At 40.1% G+C, this 22,866-nt stretch overlaps 1 protein-coding gene across 2 annotated transcripts in view; it reads left to right on the top strand.

The window, feature by feature from the left end:
• arhgef12a (Rho guanine nucleotide exchange factor (GEF) 12a) overlaps positions 1–22,866 on the top strand; it is a 52,666-nt gene that overhangs the window by 15,227 nt on the left and 14,573 nt on the right. The window contains exons 2-29 of one of the 2 annotated variants that reach the window (XM_014330207.2): positions 562–582; positions 1,428–1,519; positions 3,566–3,631; positions 11,827–11,925; positions 13,005–13,054; positions 13,231–13,288; positions 13,378–13,541; positions 13,942–13,965; positions 14,316–14,435; positions 14,878–14,964; positions 15,265–15,399; positions 15,544–15,645; positions 15,776–15,886; positions 16,380–16,478; positions 16,907–16,949; positions 17,282–17,387; positions 17,586–17,723; positions 17,807–17,839; positions 18,465–18,579; positions 18,669–18,780; positions 18,868–19,071; positions 19,146–19,287; positions 19,373–19,405; positions 19,487–19,638; positions 19,864–20,010; positions 20,221–20,306; positions 21,059–21,184; positions 21,415–21,529. In XM_014330207.2, the coding sequence (XP_014185693.1) occupies positions 562–582; positions 1,428–1,519; positions 3,566–3,631; positions 11,827–11,925; positions 13,005–13,054; positions 13,231–13,288; positions 13,378–13,541; positions 13,942–13,965; positions 14,316–14,435; positions 14,878–14,964; positions 15,265–15,399; positions 15,544–15,645; positions 15,776–15,886; positions 16,380–16,478; positions 16,907–16,949; positions 17,282–17,387; positions 17,586–17,723; positions 17,807–17,839; positions 18,465–18,579; positions 18,669–18,780; positions 18,868–19,071; positions 19,146–19,287; positions 19,373–19,405; positions 19,487–19,638; positions 19,864–20,010; positions 20,221–20,306; positions 21,059–21,184; positions 21,415–21,529 (2,780 nt within the window). The remainder of the gene's footprint in view (positions 1–561; positions 583–1,427; positions 1,520–3,565; positions 3,632–11,826; positions 11,926–13,004; positions 13,055–13,230; positions 13,289–13,377; positions 13,542–13,941; positions 13,966–14,315; positions 14,436–14,877; positions 14,965–15,264; positions 15,400–15,543; positions 15,646–15,775; positions 15,887–16,379; positions 16,479–16,906; positions 16,950–17,281; positions 17,388–17,585; positions 17,724–17,806; positions 17,840–18,464; positions 18,580–18,668; positions 18,781–18,867; positions 19,072–19,145; positions 19,288–19,372; positions 19,406–19,486; positions 19,639–19,863; positions 20,011–20,220; positions 20,307–21,058; positions 21,185–21,414; positions 21,530–22,866) is intronic. The other variant, XM_005915845.3, reaches the window with a different exon arrangement.

The following is a 22,866-nucleotide window of genomic DNA, read 5'->3' on the forward strand; positions in this document are numbered from 1 at the left end:
GTGTGAATGGGTGAATGCACAAGTTGTGTAAAGCGCTTTGAGTGCTCAGAAGAGTGGAAAAGCACTATATAAGAACCAGTCCATTTACCATTACCATTTACCAAAGAAAAAAGGCAGATCTCAAGTATCCTGGAAAACATTGCATTTTCCAATATGGTGCTGACTATATCCCCTAATTATTTCATCACTGCTGCACACTGTGGCAATGAGCATGCCACTTCGAAGGCCCTGTGTATGATTACGATATGATTATTACAGTGAAACTATGATGTCTGAAGAACTAGATTACAGCACATGCACACAGATGAGATCTGAGAGGCAGAGGACATTTGACCTGGAAAACGCTTTAATCTGCAGCTGAAGAACTCAGATGTTTGATCGGGATTATCATGTTTACTACTATATGGGTCTCATGAGAAACTGTCAGCACGACATCTTGTTTTTTGTTTTTTAACTCTGCAAACAGGAATAAGCAGCCCAGCTTTTGTGCTCTACATTACATTAGTAGTCTGCCAGCAGATTTCTGTAGGATGCTAACTGTTATTCTGTTTTATCTTGCAGGTTTCCCAAGAAAGCAAACAGGTAAGAATCTTTATCTTATTGGATTGCTGACACTTAAACCCTTATGAATAGGGAATCCTGTGGTAACACAGACATAACACACCACCCAGTCCCATACATGTACAGAGCTCTGCATGAGGGAAATGAGGCAGATTTTACTAGGCCTGGTGTGCTGTAATACAGAAGTCTTTAGAGTGTGGACCAACCCCCCGCCCCCCATGCGCGCGCGCGCGCACACACACCACACACACAGACACTCTAACACACACACACACACACCACACACACACACACACACACACACACACACACACACAGAGTGACGGACAAAGGGGTCCCTCTTTTAAGGGTGGCCCATCGCTGCCTTTCACTGTGAACAGAACAGTGGCCTTTCACAGTTGAGGCCAGTATAGGCAGAGGCAGCCATACATAGCCTCCCGAGGTTCAAGCCGGAGTCTGGCCTTGTGGTATCTCCACTGAGAAGCGTCCTTTCTCTGGCCTTGCTCTTTGGGCACTCAGGAGAGCGCCTCCACTTCCTCTCAGCGTGTCATTTTATACAGTAGACACACTCGGCATGATTCATACGCTAGGAGGTCCTCCTGCATTTTATTCTCAAGAATAAAAAGGACAGTAGTTGGTTCTTACTGTTGCTGCGGTTACTCTGGGTCTTTACTTGCATGAAAGCCAGGCTTATTCTGTAGCAGTAATGTAAGACATGCATACATTATAGTGACCTTTTCAGTAAAAACAATGCAATGTGTAAAAGTCTGCATTGTTGTATGTGATTGCTCTTACTGGACAAATGCTGGTCTTGTACTGTTCTACCACTTGGTTTACCTTTTACTCATCTGTTCCCTTTTCTATAGAACCAGCAGTATTCTCAGTAAAGACCACCCCCCAGACAAGAAACCCAAAAGTGAAAGAAATTCCCTTCCCTCCAATGAGTTTGACCCTACAGGTAACTTTGTACTTTCATTTCGATGCTTGAATGTGGTTTTCCTACTCGCTCTGCTTCAGTCCGTGACAGTGCGTGTTTCCATCTCTTCCTTCGGTCTTTGAATGCCTCACCGACTGCCTCACATGTTTCTGTCTGACAGTCTCCTTTTCTTTTTTTTTCTCTCCAACTCTCACACTCACAAATTGTCTCATAGAACAAATGTGCTCATGATGATTTGCTCAAGGCATGTTTGTATCTTGCTCTATGCTTTGTGCTTGATTATTGTATAAGTTTAAAATGACAGCTTTACATCAGTCTTCACATGTGTGGTCTGATCTACTGTGTGTTTGTCATTGGATGAAAATAATTTATTATTAGTAGGAGTTTGAATCATCTTTTTGGGAGTTAATTCAGTTTACAGACAGTATAATGTGTCTTTAATGGTTACGTTGACATTACAGCTTTACAAGTGTTTGTCAGAAAGCTTACGTTTCATTACATGTTGCCAGTGTTAAGCCGATAAGCAGAGAACTGTTTGATTAATGGACTGAAAAATCAGTAGCTCTGTGTGTGTATTATGTTCACGTGTCTCACAGTTTTACATAAATAAGTGGGTTTTGTATGCTTGAGTGGTTGGGTGGTCTCATGTGTGCATGCATACTTGAAGGGCACAAAAAGCCACTGAGCTTATTATGCACTCCAGTTTCCAGTTTATTGCAGGGTGAAATTGTTGTGTTTCAGAGACAGACTCGTCTGATATGGTGACAGTCCCGGTGGTATTTGTCAGCAGTCAGTTGAGTGTGATTCGAGATATGACTGAAGCGCCTGTATTCACAACAAAAAAAGAAAATCCTCTGCACCACATGGTGGCTTATCTGTGAATGATGCAACAAAACACAGACAAGATGAGTTCTCTCAGTTAAGACATGCGCTTTGCTGCTTGTCTTTGTCTGGCATCAGACTAAAATCTTCTTGCATACATTTCTTTGATGTTTAGCTATGCAGCGATTAAACAGAATGTACCAAATCCAGCAAGACGCACCTCATTCTTAAATGTACTTTTTGTACATCTTTATTTTCTGCTAGTGTTACATTTATGTCCTGAAATTTTGCATGTCTGCATGTTCTGTATCGCAGCTTGTATTTTTGTTATTTGCTTGCAAGATGCATGAACTCTAATAATCTTTTCCTAGATATTCTCCATATGTGCCTTTTTTCTCTAATTTCAAAGTGGTTTGGGTTTATTAAGGATATACAGAAGTACGCAGACACTGTAGATGTTTATTAAAACTGACTTTTTAGATCATTGTTTCCCACAAAAACTGATTATTTGTTTAAAAGAAAAAGTCAGCCTCCTTATTTTAATTGGTGGCCTAAGAAAAGTTTCTCTTCTGTTGATGGAAACTTGATTTTGGAATTATTTTTAGCATCATCCCCTTTGCCACAACTTATAAAACCACCCTCTGCAGTGGGGAGACACACCCAAAATTGCATGCAATTTCACTAGCTGCTTATTCATCACGATAAAATTGGAGGCAAAATTGAATATACCAGACGTAAATGAATGCTAGGTTTAAGTGTACAGCTACACTTTTATGGCCATTGTGTTATTAGCGCAGAATTTTTATTAAAGAAGCCAGATGCAATCTTGGCCTTTTGTAACCTTCTTTATTTTCAGGACATGTTTAATATAAAATCAGACTTGAGCTTATCATTTTAATGCAGTTTTCAGTTTTGAAAGCGTGTGGCCCCTATAATTACATTTGCCGTAAGTATCTATAGATATGTGGGTAGTTAAAAATAAAAAGGTACTAAAAAAAACAAGCTAGTTAATCTTCAGCTACTTTCACTTTTTTCAGTGCCTATCCAAATCATTTTTAATTTTTTTTTTTTTTGTTTTTTTTGTTAAACTGCCGATTTGTGCGTTTAATTTTTCATCTCCCATGTTTATTTCTCCCTCATGATTTTCTCTTTCCTGTTTTGTTTCCTTTCCTTGTGTTGTTTCTTTATGTGTATGTGAATGTGTGCTGTCTGCTCTGCGTTCTGTGTGGTGGGGGCTGTGAGCAGAAGCTCTGGTGGTGCAGAAGAGTGGCAGCAGCAGTGTGCTACCAGAGGGGAAGCCTGAGTCCTGTGGTAAGAAGCTCCTGCTTGAATGGCTGGTGTGGCAGCTGCATTTGTACACGCTTCCTGGTGTGAGATTGCCTATAGATGTTTTACTTATGCTGGCTGATATTAAAATAAACTGTCCTCATAATCACTGCCAAGACATCAGCTCAACTGGGATACATTGAACTCCTTGTTTATCTGCTCTTTTAAAAATGGAAATCAGTATAGCATTTATTAAGAGATAGGCAGCCAACACATATATTTTTTACAGTGATTATTTATTTCGTTTTATTTTATGATCAGTACAATAGCTTCTAGTAGTCAGTCTTTTTGTGAACATTTGGTATGTAGTTTTATTGTACTTTTCAAATGAATGAGCTAATTTAAGTATAGGATCTGCCTACATGATTACAAGGACCAAACATTGGATTTAGTGATATGTTAATTAGAATCTATGTAAACAAAGCCACTTGGGTGTCCCTCTGGTCTTTTTAAACCCCTTCGACTTTGCTTTCATGCTTGTTACTTCATCTACACTGACACGAGTACATTTACAGGCAGAGACACGTGGTCACTGCAGCCAACAGACTGCATGTGGCTTGCCTCACATGCAATGAATTGACAAAACAAATTCTTAAAGCAGCTGTCAGAAATGCCAGTTTGAGCCGAGATAGTCTAAACTCTCCAAAGGGTACAGTTGACAAAGGTAAACCCTTATTATCATATGCAACAAAGCTTTGGCGTGTTTGTTCACTTTGAAACAAACAGATCTTTGTCTCTTATCTTTTTCTGGTCTGGTGCAACTTTAGCATTTTTTTTTTATTTTTTTTATTTTATTTTTTTTTGACAACAAAAAAATCAGTGAGAACTGAAAGTCTTAAAACTCCAGCTTTTAATGAAATGAAATTGTTCTGCCTTTTTAATGCTCTCGGCTGTTACTTGGGTTCCTTATGTGTGGTGATGATACAATACAGAAGCTCACCTTATTCTCTAGTGTAAGTTTCGTATCATTGGTGGGTGCCGATTACATTAAAGTTGAATCTCTGAATTATACATTAGCTCAGATCACGTCAGCAGTCCCACTCCTCATGGTTTATAAATACCAAAGAATTTTAAATGCTTTAAAGCAGAGAGAGAGAGAGAGAGAGAGAGCTAAGCATCTAGAGGCAAATTCACACCAGCTCTTGAATTCATATGGCTTCATCTGCTTCCTTGACACTCATGCCCTCTCCTCCTCCCTTCCTCCTCGCTCCTTCATCTATACCTAACCCTCTCTCTCCTACACCCTTCCCCCCAACCCAGAGCTTTTGGCTCCTCTAACCTCTCTCCACATATTAGCGGCTATTCCTTCTATTCTCCAACCCCCAACGTCGACTTACCTCTCTTTTGATGACAAGAAACCACTGGATACCTTTCTCAGTCTTTAAAATGTTGAAATGAAAATTTAAGAGAGTTTGTTGTAGTTATAGTCTTCTCGTTTTTTTGTTTTGTTTTGTTTGTTTGTTTGTTTGTTTAAATAATATGAGACTACAATTATGTATTTAAGCATTTGTGTACTTTGCGTAATGTTTTCTTTTATGTCTTGTGACGAAGTGCTGGCCAGATAGAAGAAATGCAAGGGGAAGGTTGTCTTTTAAGTCGCTCCACAAAGAACCTGAAAAGTAACGTTCCTCTTTCTAACCTGTGAGATAACATCTACTTAAGCAGAGTCGTCAGATCAGTTTCAGAAATGACCTCACACGTAACCTGTTTCCAAGGAAAGGTGCGACCCTGTGTAAAATGTAAATAAAAACAGAATGCAGTGATTTGAAACTCATTTTCAACAATGCTGGGAAACGGGTGGATGTCTGCTTGTTTTGCAGACATGTATTAAGCATAGTCCTAACTAAAGGATAATTCAGTGACCCCGAGGTGTGGAAGCTCATACTTAATGAAAAATAGTGCAAAGACAAAATATTATATGTTGAAACTGTTGTTTTGTAAATAAAGATATGAGTAAATTTGAAGCTTATAGTACAGAGGACTTTTTTTTTTTTTTAAACACACATCTCTAAGCATTTGTAAACTGAGACGACTGATTGCTTTTTTTTTTTTTTGCTTTTTTTTTTTTAAAGCGAAACATTTTCCGAGCATGTGTGATTCAGAAATTCAGGTATTTCATAGTTCAGGGCTTCCTTTGTTGTAGTTCCCATTTAAAATGTTTTCAATTGTCTAATTGGTCGGGGCTGTAGAAAAGACCAGTTTAACATCCAGATTCTTTTCTTAGCAGGTCATGTTATTAAAGTGTTTCTAAGTAACTTAAATGTATCTTTTTAAACCCAGTTTACCTAGCTTCTGTTATTGCTGTACTAGGCCTTTGGAAACTTTAACTAACACTGTATTTAAATCATTTATTTATTTAAGACAAAAAAAAACAATCATGGTTGTGCCTTTTATAAATGTTGTGTTTTGTCTTTGTACTGTTTAATTTAAATGAAATTATTAATGATGGTTCCAAATTTTTTGCATAGTTGTCTAGCCAGTCTTGATGATGATTATGATAGTAATAATAATGAGAAGGACCCTTTGTTGTCGTTGTCTATTAGAAAGTGCAAGACATTAGATAAAACATTTTAAAAGAATTGAAGCATTGAAAATAATTAAAGTGTAAAGGACAGACATAGACGTCTGTATATTTATGATGACTGGACTTAAGGGAATGCCATGTATTGTGCTCCTTTATTTACAGCAGTTGTGGGTTTTGAAGGCATAAGGGAAGACACTGTTTTAACTCTGTTTGTCTGGATGTTTGTCCACCTGTACTGCCTGCCTGAGGGCAGAAGGTTGAACAAGTGCTGTCCAGAGTGGGGAGGCTCTTTCATTATTTTCTTTGCCCTGCTGAGACGGCGAGTGCTGGAGATGTCCTCTAGGGAAGACACTGGGCAGCCGATGGCTCGCTGGATGGTGTTGATAACCCTCTGCACAGCTTTCCTGTCTGCTGCCGAGCAGCTAGTCTACCACACTGTGATGCAGTACATCAGTACATTGTCGATGGCAAAGCAGTAAAAGGCTACCAACAGCTTTTCCTCTGTGCGATTCCTCTGCAGCGCACTCAGGAAATGTTGTCTCTGGTGGTCTTTTTTTTTTAACTGTCGCTGTTATGTTGGGAGACCAAGAGAGATCCTCCGCGATGTTCCTATGAAATTAAAGAAGGAAACCCTTTTGATGCAGTCTGTATTGATCTAGCGAGCAGCAGGGATGGGTCCATGCTGCGCCTCCTGTAGTCAGTCATCATCCCCCTGGTTTCTTGATGCTGAGTGCCAGATTATTAGCAGAGTAACACCCAGACAGCTTCTACACTCCATCTCTGTACACTAACTTGTCGCTTCCAGATACAAGTCAACTCACAGTAGTGTTTTCAGCAAACTGTATTAACTGTTCATAGTTTGTGTTCTGGGCAACCATAAATTCGTGTTTCAGGATAATATTTTTCCAAGTCTATGATGTGTTATGCATTTACACAGTAAAAGCCTTATTGGTCATATTTCATGTCCACACTGGCTTCAAAGATGTCCTGTCTTGGGACTGTTTCAGTGAAAGTAATGGGGCACAAAATCCCTTCATCCAAGTATGGATAATACATTTTTAAAGGCAGATGTAATAATAGTAGCTTTGAGATTGGGGGGTGGGGGGATGGCCTTTTAATTGTCTGCAAAACTGTCTTATATGAAAGTAACTTCATATTAAAGTATCAGTATAATCTCAGATACTACTCTGAATTGAATGTGTGTATGGCGCCTCCTTGCAAAACAGTGATGTGTATCTCCGTATGACTGCTTGAGGCTCTCTGTTGGACTCTAAGCCAAGCTACCCTGGTCCCCAGAGGTGATCCTTTTGTTGTTTGTTAAACAGTCCGCCTATAGCACATGTGTCAAACTCAAGGCCCGGCGGACAATTTTATCTGGCCCGCGAGATCATTTTATATAGATTTATTATTATTGTTATGCATGGCCCGGCGATATGAGGCGCTAATAACACACAAACTACAGATCCCATAATGCAGCGCAGCAGAAATGTGCATAAACTACTTACGGTAGGACGTTTTGTCAGAACACCGGTAAACCTGTGTATCTTATTAGTGGAGCTAATGTGGCTGTAATTAAGGAATTTAAGACGGCACTACGAGACAAAACATCAGGATAAGCTGAAAAACTTAAATGCAGAGCAGAAACTACAGAAAGTAGAAGAGCTAAAGAAGAATCTGACATTTCAACAGACTTTTTTCACCAGAGCAAACTCACAAAGTGAAGCTGTTGTGAAGGCAAGTTTTATTGTAGCAGAGGAGAAAGCCAAATCAGCCCAGCCATTTACCGAGGGAGAGTTTCTGAAGAGCTGCATGATGAAGGTGTGCGACGTCTTGTGTCCAGACAAAACGTAGATTTTGGCAAATGTGAGCCTGAGCAGAAACGCATGTCAAAGTGTAACCGACATGAAACTGCCCTGGGACAAACTTGTTGGACTTACAACAGATTGTTGTGTGGTGAAAAAAAGTGGACTAATCGGCAGGATGCGAGTAAAGATGCAGGAGAACTGTACGGTGAGTTAACAGCATACTGCATCATACACCAGGAAACGCTGTGTGGTAAAGTCCTAAAAACGGAGCATGTAATGATCACCGTGACGCAAACCGTAAATTTTATCCGAACTAAAGGTTTAAATCACTGTCAATTTCAGTCTTTTATGTGGGAAATGAATTCAGAGTTTGCCGACATTCCTTATCATACAGAGGTCCGTTGGGTGAGTTGGGGAAAAATTCTCAATAGAGTTTTTGAGCTCAGCAAGGCAATCTGTCAGTTCATGGACATGGCATGTATGATGCGGTGAAGCCATTTCAAGTGAAGCTGTCACAAATGCAGCAGTGCAACTTCCCTCACTTTCCCTGTTGCCAAGTAATGTTGAACCAAGTCAGCGCAACAGTGTTCCCAAACGCGCACTTTGCTGATAAACTGAGCGCACTGAGTGCTTTAAAGTCCTTTGGTGACTTTAAAGCACAAAATGAGAATTTCGAGCTGCTTCACAACCCATTTACAGTCAGTGTTGGGAAGGTTACTTTTAAAATGTATTCCACTACAGATTACAGAATACATGCCCCAAAATGTATTCTGTAACGTATTCCTTTACGTTACTCAGTGAGAGTAACGTAAAGGAATACTTTGGATTACTTAATATATTATCATGCTGTTTACAACTACGTGAATGTACTATTGCTGTGTGATTTATTACTATTACTGAAGGTCCGCGGCTCCGAACCTTAGTAAAGGGACCTCTGGCTAATACGTCGGGTTCGTGTCGGGCTCATAGCCGAAAACTAGCTTTACTTTGTTGTCTGGGTCAACTTTGCTAGCGAGAGACAGAGAGAGGCGTTGAAAGACTGCTCCAACGGACTTATTGTTTCGGAGGAAAACACGAACACAGTGTACAGTGAGTCTTATACATGGTGGGGCAAAAAAGTATTTAGTCAGCCACCGATTGTGCAAGTTCCCCCACCTTAAAATGATGACAGAGGTCAGTAATTTGCACCAGAGGTACACTTCAACTGTGAGAGACAGAATGTGAAAAAAAAATCCATGAATCCACATGGTAGGATTTGTAAAGAATTTATTCATAAATCAGGGTGGAAAATAAGTATTTGGTCAATAACAAAAATACAACTCAATACTTTGTAACATAACCTTTGTTGGCAATAACAGAGGTCAAACGTTTACTATAGGTCTTTACCAGGTTTGCACACACAGTAGCTGGTATTTTGGCCCATTCCTCCATGCAGATCTTCTCGAGAGCAGTGATGTTTTGGGGCTGTCGCCGAGCAACACGGACTTTCAACTCCCGCCACAGATTTTCTATGGGGTTGAGGTCTGGAGACTGGCTAGGCCACTCCAGGACTTTCAAATGCTTCTTACGGAGCCACTCCTTTGTTGCCCGGGCGGTGTGTTTTGGATCATGTCTGGACACTCCTTGTGGTTTGGATTGTCATGTGGAAGACCCAGCCTCGTTTCATCTTCAAAGTTCTCACTGATGGAAGGAGGTTTTGGCTCAAAATCTCACGATACATGGCCCCATTCATTCTGTCCTTAACACGGATCAGTCGTCCTGTCCCCTTGGCAGAAAAACAGCCCCATAGCATGATGTTTCCGACCCCCATGCTTCACAGTAGGTATGGTGTTCTTGGGATGCAACTCAGTATTCTTCTTCCTCCAAACACGACGAGTTGAGTTTATACCAAAAAGTTCTACTTTGGTTTCATCTGACCACATGACATTCTCCCAATCCTCTGCTGTATCATCCATGTGCTCTCTGGCAAACTTCAGACGGGCCTGGACATGCACTGGCTTCAGCAGCGGAACACGTCTGGCACTGCGGGATTTGATTCCCTGCCGTTGTAGTGTGTTACTGATGGTGACCTTTGTTACTTTGGTCCCAGCTCTCTGCAGGTCATTCACCAGGTCCCCCCGTGTGGTTCTGGGATCTTTGCTCACCTGTTCTCATGATCATTTTGACCCCACGGGATGAGATCTTGCGTGGAGCCCCAGATCGAGGGAGATTATCAGTGGTCTTGTATGTCTTCCATTTTCTGATGATTGCTCCCACAGTTGATTTTTTCACACCAAGCTGCTTGCCTATTGTAGATTCACTCTTCCCAGTCTGGTGCAGGTCTACAATACTTTTCCTGGTGTCCTTCGAAAGCTCTTTGGTCTTGGCCATGGCGGAGTTTGGAGTCTGACTGTTTGAGGCTGTGGACAGGTGTCTTTTATACAGATGATGAGTTCAAACAGGTGCCATTCATACAGGTAACGAGTGGGGGACAGAAAAGCTTCTTACAGAAGACGTTACAGGTCTGTGAGAGCCAGAGATTTTCCTTGTTTGAGGTGACCAAATACTTATTTTCCACCCTAATTTACGAATAAATTCTTTACAAATCCTACCATGTGGATTCATGGATTTTTTTTCACATTCTGTCTCTCACAGTTGAAGTGTACCTCTGGTGCAAATTACTGACCTCTGTCATCATTTTAGGTGGGGGAACTTGCACAATCGGTGGCTGACTAAATACTTTTTTGCCCCACTGTAGCTACTTACAACTGGGCTCGTCAGGCACTCTTCTTGGCTGCAGTGGTTATTATTATATTAACATGCTTCCAGCTCCCGTTTCTGCTCGATGACAGCTCGTACTTTTCCACTTCCTTTTTCTCCCTCCTCGCGACTCACAGACACATAACGGGTATGGCAGTCCATTCTCCCTTGCAGTACTGACTACACTGCCCATGATGCTACATTCTTTAGGGCTATGGTTATAGCATTCTGCCTATTAGCTTAGCACAACAACAAAAAGGCACTCTCTCTCACCCAGGAAACACACAGTCGCAGAGAGCGTGCGTCATCCTGTAACCATGGCAACCGTAACGCTGCTGCCTGGAACAACAGAACATAGCTGTCAAACAAAACCCAAACAGTCCTGACCCGCGACAATATGAAACAGGAAAATACCGCCGTGTAATCCATTTATTTCAACAAAGTAACTGTATTCTAAATACCACCTTTTTAAATGGTAACTGAATACAGTTACTCATCTTTTGTATTTTAAATGCGTAACAGCAGTACATGTATGCCGTTACTCCCCAACACTGTTTACAGTTGATGTGGAAACTGCACCTGTGCAGATTCAGATGGAGCTGCATTCTAATGGGACACTCAGGGGAAAGAATGGCCTGCAGAGTTTATTAGTTCCATTCCTGAAGCAATGCCCCAGCTCCGTCTACATACAGCTCGAACCTTGTATATGTTTTCATTTATTTTTTCTGGGGTTTGTGGCAGCATGTTCATATTTCTAACTTGCATAATTTTGACATAATTCAACATATCTAAACCAAATCTCTATAAAAAATTTAAGAAGGCACCATGGAGCCATTATCCGTGGAGCCCACTGTTATATTTTGATGTTTAAAAACAAAAAAGGAGAGCTTTCTAGTGGCCTACCTCACACACAGACAGCTTCAGCTTTATGCTTTGGCAGAGGAAAAAGTGTAAAGTTTGATTTTAACTGATTTTTATCACCTTCCCAGTGTGATTATTGTGGAATTCTGTCACCCTACATGCTAAGAGTGAACTAACTGGGTGAACTAAAAATTTACTCAACTTCCTGATCTTGTGAAAATCTTTCTCTTTCCGGTCTGTGTCACTTGCAGGTCTGGTCCAGCGATGTGTAATAATCCAGAAAGATGAAAATGGCTTTGGGCTCACTGTCAGTGGTGACAATCCAGTGTTTGTGCAGCTTGTCAAAGAAGGTAAGATTGACTCTCAAATTTAAAAGAGAAAAATGTTACCACATTGACCACCTTCGGTTTGAGCCTTCCGTGAGCTCCCCTTATTTTGTGCTTGTGTCCTCATGCAATGACATCAAACTATCACGTCAATTTGCCATGTTAGTTCGCCAATATGAGTGGTAATTGGTCCCCAGAAATCAACAACTCTGGCATTCATTTACACTAGTGACGTTGTTGACTGTAAACTATTTCCTCTTTCTACAAGTTTCACTTGTAGTTGCAGCTTCTGCTTTATCCTGTTGTCTTGTTATGAGTTTGCCAAAATGCTTCTGTGACCTCGAGTAGTGTCTCACGCTGTCTGTAGAGGATTATGTGGGCTTTTATCAGGTCACAGTAAACACTAGCAAGTCTGTACAGCAGTGGATGGAGACTGCAGAGGAGGGAACCAATCGAGACCTTTTTTCTTTTTTGCACTTTCATTAATGCTTGGGAGTGTCTTAACTATCACTGAATAGCTTCCATTTTCTTTTTTTAAGTTACATGTGAATAATGTATCAGCATTTTAAACTGAAAAGCAAACAAAATGCAGCTATAGTGTCTTTAAATGTCATCCCAACGTGGTGAAACTGAAACAGATAGTTATAAGTCCCTTTTCCCCCGCCTACTCCACAGTTGAGCAGACTGAGTTATATTCTTTGTTCCCTGACCCCAAGTTGAATTTCCTCACTACTACAAACCTGAAGACCTAAAGTCTATTTTCAGCTTGCAGAGTACTTGAACTGCACTCTGCTGACTTTAGTCAGACTTGCCTCTCATAATAACCTGTCTCATGCCTAAATCCCTTTGTTTGGGGTGGAGCTGTGAAACAGGTCCTTCTTGTAATATAACCACTGTTATGGTCTTTCAAAATAGCACTTGAAATAGTCACGTATTTATGGTCTGTCAAAAGACTTTTGGCATATTCATTGTGAAGAAATGTCATTGCTGCATCATGAAGAAGCATTTTTTGTGTTTCCTTCCTTATTTGCTATTATTCCACTTCCATTGCTTTTTCACTCTCTTTTGGTTGTTAATTGCTTATTTCCCTTTGTGTTTACCAGATGGGGCTGCGATGCGAGCAGGTGTTCAGACAGGAGACAGGATCATCAAGGTATTCTGTTCCTCTGCTACCATGTCTTTTCACTGCGAAAGTTACCGTTTTCTACTCCAAGGCCAATACCGAGGCTGCCACCTTCTGGCCACTCAGTATTTCTACTCAGTAAACTATTGGGAATAAAATGCAATGTCCGGCTGTGTACTTAGAATATGGCCACTATTGTCTTCCAGGTTAATGGGACCCATGTTGCACATTCTAACCACACAGAAGTGGTGAAACTTATTAAATGTAAGTTGTTCTTTCTGTCACAAAAGTTACATTTTAAAAATAAATCCTACAAAAAGGGACTAATTCTCGTTTCTATGTGTGTGTTCTAGCGGGCTCCTATGTGGCCCTCACAGTGTTGGGCCGGCCCCCCGGGCTTGCCCAGATACCTTTGCCCGAAGCAGAGCCAGACATGAGCTTATCCTCTCCAAACTCTCCAGCACCACGGCGCCCCTGCAGTCCTCAGGACAGCATCTTACCTATTCAACAACCATGGGTACTAAAGACATTAGTTACTTCTGTTGCCTGTCCACTTTCTGCAAATTTGTCATGCTTCTTTATCTTATTCCCCTTGGTCTGTCTATGCCCCCCCCCCTCCCCCCTTTATAGATGCTGTCACATTTGTGGTACATCTCTAAATCTCATCCGCTCAAATCTTCTCTGGGGCTAAATGACTTCTATATAACCCTGACACTATCTCTGTTATATATAATAGAGAATTATATAACATATGTGAAACATGTGCATGTGTATATTTTACTATTATTAAATATTATTATTATTATTATTATTAATTTTAAATGATATTATTTCTATTATCTATTATATAGAGAGAGATAGATTGCGCATTCGCTGTTTTGCATCTTTTTCAGCTTCTCTGGTTTTTATCCCCACAGGATGAGAAAGCTGACATCTTGGAGGTGAGTAAAGCAAACAAGTGTCACTTGCTGACTAAAGGTTCTGGCATTAGAAAGAAGATTTGCCCTCTTTGATGCACAGCTGTGTTAAATTGAACTATTAAAACGAGTGGTGTTTTCTCTTTGGAAAATCAAAAGATCACTTGTACCAGAACATTCATACAGAGGAGTCAAGTAGTATGTGTATTATTTATTTAAATACTGCAGTATATATTTTAATGCAGGAAGTCGTTTTCTTTACCTTTTGCATGGGAAACAAATGTCAACATATTTGACATTTTTCCACTTTCAAGAAAACTACAGTGACCTGCTATTACTATTCTTGTGTCGATTTCCCCCTTCTTGCCATTCAGGCCATGAAGGAGGAGTACAGCAGAAACCCCTCCCCTAAACTACTGAAAGACATCCAGGAAGCTGAAAAACACATTCCTCAGCTGCAGGGTCAGCTCCCCAAGGCCATTGGGACAACACAGGTAGTTACCATAACATGCCCAAAGACATGGGATATCTAGGGACAGGTATCTAACGGCAGCATCCACGGAGGTGTTGTGGGATTCTTTTTCTTTTTTGTAGAACATTTAGAGATTGTGCCAGACAAACATTAATCCAAAGCCCATCAGAGGATTAGACTTTCTCTGTGGGAAGCCACTCTTTTGTGTCTGAGTGACGGCTTATTTTATAGTCATCACACGCTGAGCCTTGTGCTATGTGCGTCAGCTAGTGTGCTACATTTAAATTTTTCAGTATTTATATTTTATGCAATTCCACTCGTGAAATGATCTATTGACTATTACCAGTGTATGTAGTTTATTTTGAAAAGCTGTTTGAACATGTGTCATAAAGAACATTATCATTAAAAATATATAAATCTTTATAATTATTTTTTTTTTTTAAAAAGTATTATTAAATCCTCAGGAGAGTGTTCCAAGTGATGATGCAGATGAAGATGCATTTGTCCCCAAGGGAGAAAACAATGCAGACCTGTTCTGGACCAGGACCCCTGTAAGTAATCACATTTTTAAACATCACAATCTAAAAATCTCTCTCAATACCATATTTACATCAAATTCCAAGACCTGCTATGCTCTAGAATAATAATGTAAAAGTAAATGGAATCAGTCCTGCTTGGCTTTGGGGCTTATTTAGAGCTAAACATCACCAGAGCAAGGATTATATTTATGCATACCGATTCTACATTCAGATGACTCTCAGGCATAGCAACCAATCTGTAATATAGTGTTTTAGGTCTTTTTTTTTCTCTCTCTTTTTTTGTTTTGTGTGTGTGTTCCTTCCCACTTTCAGATATCTCGCATATTTGGGCCGTCATCTCCAGACAGCCAGTGTCCAAGAGAGTTCTCCTGTCCCAGCCCAAAGACCACACCCAGGAACAGCTACAACTCCTTCCACTCCCCAGAGACAGAGGACACCACTGATCTGGTAGCTTTATGGAAATTATCTTCACACATATTATTTATTTACTCTGTCTTTCCTCTAACTGTTACAACCACACAATAAGGTCAAGAGGTTATGAATGTCCAAATGGGGGAGACATATTGACCATACCTGACATCTCGTCTACAGGACGCCCTTTCCCCTACCACAGTCAGCAGTCCCTCCTCGACTCGCCTGGTTTCGCAGATCATTGGAGCTGAGGATGACTATTTTGATTCAGACCAAGAGCAGGTATTTTTTGGGGACATTATCTCTTTTATTTATTTGCAAAACCCTACAATTTTACGGAAAGCCCAAATACAATTTCAAGTGACTTATAGGTTAAGATTAGAGGTAAACTGTTGTACTGACTGTTTTTCAGACAAACGGCCAGTGTAACAGCTTTAATAGTATTGAGCTGCTCAAGTCTCGCCCTGCCCACCTCGCAGCCTTTCTGTATCATGTCATCTCTCAGTTCGACCCTGCTCCTGTGGTAAGACTTCCTTCATATTTGTTGATGGCTTTTATGCATTATTTACAGTTTTTACGTAACCTAGGCCCTTTGCTGTGAAGAAAGTTCACCCAGTCACACAAAGCTGGTTATCAATTTGCTATGTTAACCCAGTGTTTGCTGTCCCAGGTATGCGCCAGTCACATGAACATCTGACCAACAACACTGATTTAGTGCACTGACAGCTGAGAATCTCATTTTACAATGCAAGAATAAAGTATAATATTAGAAACATATGAAGCAGTTGCACACATACAACAGAATGAAACTAACATACCTGCTGGAGATAAACCAGCGATGGGTTCACAGCATAAGTTTTTGTGGCATAAGTTATCTCAGTAAGAAGTGAACCACCACAGGAAACCCCGGCTTAACTATGGGAAGAAAGCTTAACTTGTCTTAAAACAAAATCTTGCTGTTTAGGAGACTCTGCAGTTCCTATTTTATTTTGATTTTTAATGTTTTGTTCCCTCAGCTGTGCTACCTCTATGCTGACCTCTACAAGCAGACCAACTCCAAAGAGACCAGACGGGTGTTCATGGGCCTTCACAATTTCTTCATTGACCGGGGAGCAGTGAGTCTTTATCTGTCTTTACACAGCGAGCACACAATCTAGTATTGCATTTAGATTACAGCAAATTATTGTAGCAAATTGAATTTAATCACATTTCCGGCCCGGGTGTTTCCAAAATCATACTAATTCGACCAAACAAAGCCTAAAAACACATTTTAAAGTAATCTCATATACAGGTCAGAACAGGGTGGTGTATTTGCTGGTAATTGGCTGTTATGCCTTTCATTGGAGATGATAGAGGAGTATCAAGGGCACAATAAGACTAGAAAAGCACTATAAATGCCAGATCATTTACTGTTATGTGTCTTTATTTATGATCTGAACTCATGCAGACAGCATTTGGCAGTGTTTTGCTTGACTTCAGTACCTTCACTCCTTTATATCCCTGTTTGCTTTTAAAGAATCGAACTGTTTCATTTTTGTTGCAGAATTTAAAAGTTGGTGTTCCTGAATCTGTCTCCGCTGATCTTGGTAAGTATTTCGTACACAGCTTCTGTCTCATTCAGTTACCCAACCAGCATCATTTAGAGCTGGTGATATTTATTTTGTGCTGACTTTTTGTGCTTCTGCTGAGTAACTTTAGCAATTTAAGCACCCTCATTATACAGTCCCTGTAAGTCGATTCCTCAGCCAGCCAAGCACAGTCCTTGCCAAGGCCTTAAGAAATCAAATGCTCTGATGGTTTGGAAAGTATTGCTTAGCTTTAATACCACTTATTTATTGTGGACATGCTGCAACCCTTTGATATTTATTCTGTGTATGTGTGTGTGTGTCCGTTCGTGCGTGCGTGTGTGTGTTTGCAGATCGGCGGCGGACAGAACTGATCCCAGAGGAAATAAACAGACAACATGTTCAAACACTGCAGGACTCTCTGCTCCCTGATATTCAGAAGAATCTTGAAGATTTCAGGTAAATTCAGAATTTGTATTTTTTGTGATGCTGCCGATTTAGCTGGGTTTCAGATGTTAAGGATTTTGTTAGCTCCCACATTAGGCATATATAAAAGAAACAAGCTTTTCTCATCCTCTACTTCATTGTTTCTCTAAAACATTATCAACCTGGTCACAGTAATAACAGTATACCTCCTTATGTGTTTGGTACTTGCAGGCAGAAGCGGAGTATGGGCCTAACAGTGGCTGAAGCAGAGCTGGGCAGACTGGACCAAGAGAGAGTCAGAGACCGCGGCACTCTCGAGCGGGAACGCTCATATGCTGAAAACATCATCGCGAAAATAGACGATATCCTGTGAGTAACTGATACATATACATGCTAGTTGGAAGCTCATAATATTCAGTTTTATCAATTTTTATTTATTGTACTGTTAACAGGGTAACTACTCAACTCACAGAGGAAGAGAAATGGTAAGAAAACTTTGGCTGAAGCAAGTTTCTTAAATCAAGCGATTTCTAAGAGTTAACAACTCCCATGGCCCCTTCAGCCATCTGTGTCTGTGCTATATTTACATTCTGTAATATGCCTCTCAATTATCTAAGGGAGCTGTCATGTCTTGGCTTATTTTTATTAAATCTTTTCAGTCCTTGAAATTATCATTAGACAGCAATCTGCTCCTAATTTAATAACTTGCCAGTGGTAGTAATTATTCACCTTTAAAGTACAGTCTTTGATGTTTCAAGCAAGAATACATATCAGTGTCATCCGAGCGCCACTCTACATCCCCCACAGTTGACAAATTAAGCGGTGGAGCAGTCTCTTAAAGAAAACATGTAATTTATGCAGTATGTTTATATTAAATAATTCAAAAGTGTGACTGATTGAAACAGTCTTGTTTGAAATGCCATATGCTCGCAGCACAGCCCAGATGGTTTGTGTAGACGTTGTATGAGGAACGACTGTTGTGACATATGGTACAAATCACAATATGGATACTTGCTCTCTTCAAATTTTAGCATTGTCTTGTTTTGTTAATTATAATTCAGAAAGCATCCAAACTCATTGGTTGTCATGTTTGTTTGTTTGTTTTTTAAGCACTACAATGCAGTATGTTATATATACGTACATGAAGCACCTTGGTGTGAGGGTCAAGGAACCTCGCAGCCTGGAGTCCAAACGGCTTCGGATCAGCTTTCTTCCCATGATTAAGGTAATCTAAATTTGTCTTGCACAGTGAGACTTCTTCCTCTTCCCCCATCACCTACATGACTCTTTTCTTGTTTTTGATGAACTCTACAGCGAGGCAACAAGACAGAAAAGGAAAGGGAAGAGAAAGTGAAAAAGGTTCCCAAGAATAATAAATTTAATATTCGTGTACCTCAGCGGCGGCCCAGCCGCATCGAATCGTCAGGTAAGATACGAGTTTGAAATGACCAAAAATAACAACGTAGCTTTCAAAGCTTTATATTATTTTGATACCACCTGTCTGTGTATTCAGGGGGTACGACCCAGGAGGGACGACCACGGCCTCAGAAACAGATGTCTCAACCTGCACTGTCTACAAGTGATTATAAAGAATCTAGTCGTCTCAAAGGCAGCCAATCAAGCGAGGGCCCTGAACTTATACACTCCATGTCTGTCAACTCATCATCTCCAATTAGCGCCACCTACAGCTCTGACACCAGCAGAGACGCTGATATGGGTGAGCAAGCAGACAAATGAATTAAATGAAAAAACACTTAAAGGAGCGATGGCTATTAACTTGTTATCTGGCAGGTGGGACTCCAATATTTGGCCCCTGCAGGGTGAGTGAAATCCTTCCATCGGACTCTCTGGACGGGTTGCCATACTCTGCTTCGCAGTTTGACCCCCTATATAACCTGGACCAACTGCCAGAGGATGACAGAGAAAGTGACAGGTGCCTTTAAAGTCACATCTGCAGTAACACTGTTTCCCTTAAAAGTTCTTATTTTTATGACTGATTTCTCTGTCACTTTTTGTAGAACTCACGAGGGAACACCAAAAGCTTTAAGAAGGCAAGAATACCAGATCATTTGGACTTTCTTATATTGATCTAAAAACCTAGTTTAAAAGCTAACTTTATTGTATTACTGTAGGCTTGAGGGACTCGGTGCTGCTGATATCCAGAGCGAGGATGACCAGGGAACAGATTCTGAGTGCGATCCCCCAAACTGGCAGCATCTGGTGCGTCCAGAGGTTCTAGCCGGTCTCAGGCCTCATGAAATCAAGAGACAGGAAGTTATCCACGGTGAGGACTGGCACTGTCAAACTCCCCTGAAGCTTATATTGTATTTTCAAAGTATACTCTCCATATGCTTTAAAATACTACAGTATACAGAATATAGTGCGTAGACGGGAAGACAATTATGCAGCATTTGCTGGGATCCAACCCAAGCTGCTGTCAGATGTGTTTTATGCTGAAATGTGCAAATAAATACCTGCCAGCTCGAATTAACATCTTGCGTGTCTGCAGAGCTGTTTTACACAGAGCGTGCACATGTACGGATGCTGAAGGTTTTGGACAACGTTTTCTACCAGAAGCTCACCAAAGACTCCATCCTGCCTCCTGCTGACATCAAGAATATTTTCTCCAATCTGGAAGAGGTTCTGCAGCTGCATGGTACACTAGAAACACACATCTCCTCTGCCTCTGAGCCATTAAGAATCAATAAAATGCCTGAAAAGTCCTGTAGTGTAAATTTAATTCCATTTTAAAGTAAGGCCAAACTCTTAACAACATACAGACGCTCACATTATCATTTTGCATTCCTTTTTTTTTTTTTAATCTTGTACACACACATGCTGATAGTTCCTCCTATTTAAATTTCAGTTAACATATCAGATCAAATGGCTGCCGTTCGGAAGAGAAATGACTCTTCAGTAATTGATCAGATAGGAGATGACTTGCTTTCCTGGGTGAGTACAATTTTCATGCCAAAATTCTATTTTCTCTTTCATATAATTCCTTCTATTGAATAAAATTCAAGATGACTGATGTGGTGGGGAGAAAAAAACATTGTGTACAAAGAAATGGAAGTGTTGCCCAAAATTGCTTCATAACGAGAAAAAAACTGTTGACGTTGGCTTGAGATTGCTTTTCTCAGCTTTATAATTCGACAATCTTTTGGGATGACGTGTGCACAGGGACATGGGTATGTGCAGTTTATATATGACAGTCATGGTAATAGGCCTTTTTCGCCACTTAAATCCTTCTAAAATGGGGGGAAAAAAGAGGGAAAAAAATCAAAGACGACAGAGGAAAATCTGCCCTCTCCAGTAAGATGAAATGGGAGTGAGAAAAATGGAAGCCCTGTCCCTAGTAAATGATGTCACTCAATACCCTAGATCTGGCTGACATCTCAGCATCTTAATATTGTCAGTGATATATGAGACGTGAGGTAGCGGCGTAGGAGCTGGAAGTCTTGTATAGAGTCTCTCAATGGGAGACGTGGAGGGAGTAGGATAAGTAGGCTAATCAGTCCCCTAAGGGTCTAAACATTGATCTAGTCTGGACTGAAACTTAAGCTGTCTCTGCTGCAAGGACATAAGCCTGCCCTCCCAGGAGTCAGCCACTCGTCATAGCGGTTAAATACTAAATCTACTACCTCTGACCCATATTGACTGAGTTTCTATCCATCTCTGTCCTGTCTTGGGTTGGGTGGTAACAGTTCAGCGGTGGAGAGGAAGAGAAGATCAAGCAGGCGGTGGGGACGTTCTGCAGTAACCAGCCTTTTGCTCTGGAGCTCATAAAGACCAAACAGAAGAAGGACTCGAGGTTCACTTCATTCATTCTGGTACGCTTGTCACTGCGCACACAGTGTATACAAGGTGTTCACAGGAGATAACCGCTCAGAAGGCTCACAATTTGTCAATCAGAGGGTTTAAACAATGGTTGTGTGGATCTAAATAAAAACCCAAGCTTACTCTTATTCTAGCTCAGTCTCTATTTATACTGAAAATTATGCATTTGGGCTGTTTTTATGGCTGCTTAAGGGTACTCCACTTATATTTTGCTTCTTTGCAGGAGGCAGAGAGTAACAGGCAGTGTCGCCGACTGCAACTCAAGGACATCATTCCTGTGGAGATGCTGCGGCTCACCAAGTACCCTCTGCTGCTCGACAACATTGTCAAGTACACAGGTGTGGTTGTGTTTTCTTAGTAATCAGAGCTCTCTTACCACAGTTGGCAAGGATTTGTTCACATTGTAATTACTTTGCGTGCACAACGACCTTAATGCACAACTCGTGAAGGATCTAATCTAATAATTGTGACAGGCCTTTAGGCCTTTACTTAAACGAATAGCTGCAACTCTATCATTATTATTATTATTATTATTATTATTAGAGCACATTTAGTTTGCAGATTATTTTTGTAAACTGTGAAATAAAATACTGCAAACAAGTCCAAGTACTTAAGTACACAGACTCTTTCACACGGGAGTCCCCTGACTAGATAAATAGTTTTCTTTCTTATTTTTAAATTATTCATTGCTTAACATATTTATTAGGCTTCCTGTGATTAAAAAATGCTCACAAAAGTAAATAAAGTGTTAATTCTGACAGCAAATTGTGATTTAGTTTTAGCCTTTTACTAAAACATCATTTAGTTTTGGTAGTAATTTAGTCTACTAAGTATCATAAGATTAAAGTAGATTAAATCTAAAATTGATTCAGTGGCTAAAATATAAGGTTTAAAAGTCTGATGCGTTATGTTCCGTGACATCTCTTTCTCCCCAGCGTTGACATCAGAAAGAAAACCATTTTCTCAGGTGCAAATCAAATGCGTTCATCTAACCTTACTGCAAAAGGGGATTATTTCTGATTGGATCACTTCCAAACTCATCCTGTCTTTCTACACAGCTCAATTAGTTCTGATAGGATCTCACTGTCTCTCCAGAATATTTTTATCTTGTTTTTTTGTTTTTTTACATGTATAAGAATAATATTCTTATTTATTTGGCAAATAAACTGAATTCACATTTTTATATCCAATATGGACTTCTCTGAGGAGTCAGAAATTATTCAAGGTTAAAATTATTCAAATTATTCAAGGATTCAACAACTAAAAAAACTAGTTCTTCTTCTGTGCAGAAATGCAGGTAAATAACTGTAATTTGGTATCTTCATCTAAAAATAATATGCTTTTACTATTTTTACTGCTTTTTCTGTAAACATGTGAATTTGAAAATTCATAGGTAACAACAGTAAATATTTTATAGCTATGCAAATATTATTTACATAAAATGGCATATGTGTACCAGTGGTTTGACCATTGCAGACACATAAAATATGATTTTCATAATTACCAATAATGTTAATTTAGTGCATCGGTAACATAGAGCACCACCCTAATGTATGTTTAATGCATTTGATGAGCACTGTATATCAGCAGTGTTGGGACTAACGCGTTACAGTAACTACGTTATTATTGTGGTAACGAGCACGGTAACTAGTTATTATGCCAAAATCAGGAACGC

The sequence above is a fragment of the Haplochromis burtoni genome, unplaced genomic scaffold (assembly GCF_018398535.1).
Source record: "Haplochromis burtoni strain Fernald_Lab_line unplaced genomic scaffold, NCSU_Asbu1 Contig_15, whole genome shotgun sequence".
NCBI classification, from domain to species: Eukaryota; Metazoa; Chordata; class Actinopteri; order Cichliformes; family Cichlidae; genus Haplochromis; species Haplochromis burtoni.